This window comes from Mus caroli, chromosome 4, assembly GCF_900094665.2.
Source record: "Mus caroli chromosome 4, CAROLI_EIJ_v1.1, whole genome shotgun sequence".
Taxonomy (NCBI): domain Eukaryota; kingdom Metazoa; phylum Chordata; class Mammalia; order Rodentia; family Muridae; genus Mus; species Mus caroli.
The window spans coordinates 46,075,331-46,080,658 of NC_034573.1; the positions used below are offsets into that span (position 1 = coordinate 46,075,331).

The 5,328-nt window shown below is 35.4% G+C and overlaps 1 protein-coding gene across 1 annotated transcript in view; it reads left to right on the top strand.

The window, feature by feature from the left end:
• Smc2 (structural maintenance of chromosomes 2) overlaps positions 1-5,328 on the top strand; it is a 49,049-nt gene that overhangs the window by 4,966 nt on the left and 38,755 nt on the right. Inside the window, exons 4-7 of the mRNA XM_021159844.2 lie at positions 1,479-1,601; positions 3,242-3,280; positions 4,659-4,769; positions 4,949-4,993. Coding sequence (XP_021015503.1) covers positions 1,479-1,601; positions 3,242-3,280; positions 4,659-4,769; positions 4,949-4,993 — 318 coding nt within the window. The remainder of the gene's footprint in view (positions 1-1,478; positions 1,602-3,241; positions 3,281-4,658; positions 4,770-4,948; positions 4,994-5,328) is intronic.

Below are 5,328 nucleotides of genomic sequence, written 5' to 3' on the forward strand. Positions count from 1 at the left end.
CCCCGGTGCTTTTCTTACCGGAAGAGGCTTGTGGCCCTACTCAGGCCGGATTTCTGCCTCCCCAACCAAAGCAGTCTCAGGTCCCGCGTGATTGGACTGGAGCAGAAGCTGTGTTCCACTCACCAGCAGACTCAAAATCCTGTGGCAGGGGTCGTGGGTAGCTGGCGGGTTTCAGTCGACCCTGTGCTCTAGCTACCCCGGTGGTGGTCTGGCCGGAAGAGCTGTTGTTGTTTTTTCAAGACAGGGTTTCTCTGTGTAGCCCTGGCTGTCCTGGAATCCATTCTGTAGACCAGGCTAGCCTCGAACTCAGAAATCTGCCTGCCTCTGCCTCCCAAGTGCTGGGATTAAAGGCGTGCGCCACCACTAACCAGCAGTTTTTTTCTTTTATCAATGTTTTCATCTTCTCAGTTTTGTTTTTATTAATTTTATTAATTCTATTTTTAGAAATGGAATTTATATAATTGTAATGTTAACTATATAATTCATTGTATAATAGTTAACTATAAATGTAAAACTAATTCTAATTTATACTAATTTTATAAATTCTGTCAAATTTCACTTGTCATCTTAGTTTATAAATAGGTCTTCTCCTTTATTTTATCAATCTTCTGATTGTATTTACTTGGCTAGATCAAGACAGAGTTCACTTTTTTGTTGAGTTTTTAGGTATCCATAAGCACTGCTTTTTTGGGGTTCTCTATCCATATTAAATGTTCATATTTTTTTTTTCTATTTTGGTTATGAGATTGTTCTTGCCATTTTTTTTTTAAATAAATCCTACTTTTATTTAAGGATATACTTCCCAACCTACTAATCCTGAAAAGAAAATAAATTAATTTTGTTAAGTATTTGCAAATTACTGATGTATACTGGAGATTGTTGAATGCTGTGAGCTAAATCTCTCTTATGTCTTTCCTACTCTGGTAGATGCGACAGTCATCCCCTAAATGGCAGTTGTAGAATTACCATAAAATCTAAACAAGAAATGTTCTAGGATGTCGTGATGAGCCCAAGCTGAAGTACCACTACTCTGTCTCTTTGAAGTTGTCAAATGTCATTTTAATGAATTTCTTTCAGAATTTTGTCAAGAATTCATACCAAAATGCATATATCTTTAGCTTCTAGTATTTCTGTTCTCATTGGAAAGACAAATATTAACTTCTAAGTATGGTCAATTTCAGAACATGATCAAGAAAGAAAAATGTATACATATTGAAAAATGAAGTAAGATGGGAACTGAGATACTTAGTCCAATGCAGGTTAGGAGAGTTATCCATAATTACGTTAACTAGTTAGTGGAAGTACCTGAGTTGTCCTAACCCAAATCAGCAATCCTTCTGTCTGTGGTGTATCTACTATTCTTCTGCTTTGGGTGTGCTGTTATTTATACAGAATAGCACAATTTATAAACAATACTGTATTATTTTGGTATAAAATGTTTCTGTATCTTTAAAGTTTGTGAAATGCTTTCTTTTTAGGTGGTTATTGGTGGCAGAAATAAATACTTAATCAATGGAGTGAATGCCAACAACACCAGAGTCCAAGATCTCTTTTGTTCTGTGGGCCTGAATGTTAACAACCCTCACTTTCTCATCATGCAGGTATCTTGTTGGCATCATTTTCTGTCTTTAATAGTAATTTTACTATCTATTACTTTTAGTTTATTGCATAAGAGAACTGTGGAATTTTTCTTTTATGTGTTTTCTATTTCCATTTTTATTCGCATTTTCTGAATTTTTCCTATTATGTGTTTTGTTTGCAGATTTTTTTTGTTTTATAAGTGAAACCAATATATACTAAGTTAGGGGGGGGAAGTCACATGTCAGACTTTTATAGCTGAAAAAAATCACCTCCATCTCTAGCACCTAAAAAAAGTCAGGAAGAAAGATTTTTCATTGCAGTTTCCAAGGTTTCTTGCCCATTGTTGACCAGCGCTGCTGCTGTGTGCCTGAGGTGAGGCTGAAACACCACAGTGGAATGACAAGGCAGAGTAAAGCTGCCCACTTCTCGGAGTCCAAGAAACAGAGAGAGAGAGACAGATGTGCCTTTAAAATCTAGTTCTCCAGTGAGACTGCCACATTCCCTAGTTTCTAGCCTTCTAACGTTCCAGTGATAACTACATCAGTGATTAGATTAATTAGATCAGTGTTCTCATGATCGAGTCCTCACCTAGGTATGTTTCTTTGAGGATGATGCCTTTAGCTCAAGAACCCTGTAGGGAAGTACTTGATCTCAAAACCATTGAATTGTTATCTTCTTTTAAATGATCCACTTTAAAGCATTTTATTATTTCAAGGATAAACTGAAAACTGTCCTTCCAAGACTTAAGCAGATGAAAAGTAAAATAATATACTGTTAATAAATAAATAAAACATATTGTTATTTTATTTGGTTTATCTAACCCTTAACAGAATCAAAGCAGGAGTCAAAGCCAGGATCCTGATGGGATCATGTGTTTGTTCAGTTTATGTTGCTATGAGGAACGGCGCAGACTGGTTACTTTCTAAACAACAGAATTTTTTTGTTTATTTTGTTGGTTTATGGCTATCATTGCAGGACAATGAACAAGACACAGGTGTATCAAAGGGGAGAGAATGAGAGATGAAGTATGGCTGAAGTCACTTTTTATTATGTGTTTAGAGTCAACAATAAACCATTCTGAATATCATTACTATCTTCACTAAGCAACTGTCACTAAGTCCCACCTCTCAACATTGTCCCTTTGGTGATTAAGTCCCTAACATAGGAATTATGAGGGACATATCCAAACTAACTAAAATAAAAATGTATTCACTATAGTCCGGCTTCAACGCTGACAGCTTACTGTCAAGAGACTGTGAATTGTGACTCGTAATCTGAGGCCTGAGTAGATTGCTTTTGGAATGAATGCAATTGATGATTTCCTGCCCCTGAGCGAAATACAATCTCACTTCAGGCCTGGCGTCAGGTGGTTTGCTTTCTGAAGGTAGATTTTCAGGGTTCAGAAAACGATCAAGAAATACTTAAAACGCCCACGTTTGTTTCAGAATCCCATTCTTCTACGTTTTTATTACTGATCCTCTCCGAAATGTCCTGAGTTAAACTTGTGGAATTTGTATCGTTATCTTTCGTAGCATTTAATAATTTACCTTTTGCCACACCAATGAGTAAAGCCACTTACACTTAAACATTGAATGTCCAGCTTAGATGACATTTTCTATAGCTCATTGTAGTTATGTTAAATTTGCTGTTTTCTTTTTAGGGCAGAATTACGAAAGTATTAAATATGAAACCACCAGAGGTAAGAGTACTGAGAACGATAAGAAAAAAGCTTCACGTTTAACACTGTGTCCATAGTTTAAAGATCTTGACTGACTGTATTTTAGCAGCCTAGCTAACTAGAGTTCTATGTTGGGATGAATATTTAAGGAAAAACCATGTATATGAAGTTACTTTCTTTTCTAGAATACATTATATGAAACAAAGAACTTTTAAGTACCTTGAAAGTAGTTATGATCAAGTGAATTTTTTAGTTTTATTCTTGTTATTGAAAAGAGCTAAAGGGATTGATCTTACTACTGTATTTAAATAAGGTCAAGTTTACTTTCACTCAGGTGTACTACATTAGTGAGAAATTGTTAGTTTAAAACCCGACTAACATGTACAAATTATAATGGATTCAGAAGGAAAAAAAAAAATCCTCTAGAGGAGTGGTTCTCAACCTGTGTGTAGCAACTCCTTTTGGTGGTCGAGTGACCCTTTCACAGGGGTCACATATCAGGTAACTTGCATATCAGATATTTTTATTACTATCCATAACAATAGCGAAATTATAGTTATGAAACAGCAATGAAAATAATTTAATGGTTGTGGGTCACCACACATGAGGAACTGTATTAAGAGGTCACAGCATTTGTTGAGAAAGACTGTTCTAGAGATTGGGATTGAAGAAGCTGTTTTAAAAGGTGCTGGCATGCATTTGTATTGCTTTGTTTAGTCATTAGAGACGGTGTAAGATACTACGTAGAGAAATGGAAGTATAGAGAGAGTTACTTGTCATAACTCTTAATTCATATGCCATAGTCAGTAAGCAAATATGCTATGCTTCAGCCTTGGAATAAAATAGTGAAGTCCAGTGTGAAACTGTTATAAGAGCAAATTTAAAAAACAGAAGCTGAGTGGGGCTACTTTCTTTTTAATTTTTTTAATTACCTTTTTTTTTTAAAACTTGTACTTGAAGAAAAATAAGAATTAGCAGCTTCAAGCCAGGCAGTGGTGGCACACGCCTTTAATCCCAGCACTTGGAAGGCAGAGGCAGGTGTATTTCTGAGTTTGAGGCCAGCCTGGTCTACAGAGTGAGTTTCAGGACAGCCAGGGCTACACAGAGAAACCCTGTCTTGAAAAACAAAACAAAAAACAAAAAAAGAATTAGCAGCTTCAATTTTAGAAATAAAAATTGGTAAATTAACATAGCAGAAGACTTGATTCAGGAGCAAGAGTGAAGCTTTAAATATTTCTTTAAATTAAATGTCATAGTCATATATATTTTAGTCTGATTAACTTTTATAGTATGGTGTATGTTAAATAGTAAAGTTCTTTGGAGGTAAATGTATTGTTATAGTTAATGTTAAATTTCAGTGAGACATTGCTTTGAATTCTTAATTCTATTGTTATTCCAGATATTATCCATGATTGAAGAAGCTGCTGGAACCAGGATGTATGAGTACAAAAAAATAGCTGCCCAGAAAACTATAGAAAAAAAGGAGGCTAAGCTGAAAGAAATAAAAACGGTAATTCAAAAAACATGAAATAGTTTTGGAGGAGAATCTTGCATTTGGAGTTTTATGCTGTATATCAAGAAAATATTTTTCTTCTCAGTTGTTTTCCATGTCTTAAAAAACAGACGCTTAGATGTGTTTTGTGTTGGTACCTGATTTACTGAAAATATTGGCTTCCTTTTGAATTCTAGATACTGGAAGAAGAGATTACTCCAACCATTCAAAAATTAAAAGAGGTATGTTCTATATCTTTGATATATAGTTGGGATTGTTTTCAGAATTGTTAGCAGATCCTATGTTGTACAAGTACTGATGAAGTGTCCACTTACTGGGAATTTTTCTGTGAGATGAAATGCATTCAAATTAGTACTCTAATCCCGCCTTCTCCTTCCCGTGGATGTGTTTCTTCTGCTCAATCACAATTATGTTAGAGACTGTCTTAGTCAGGGTTTCTATTCCTGCACAAACATCATAACCAAGAAACAGTTTGGGGAGGAAAGGGTTTATTCGGCTTACACTTCCATACTGCTGTTCATCACCAAAGGAAGTCAGGACTGGAACTCAAGCAGGT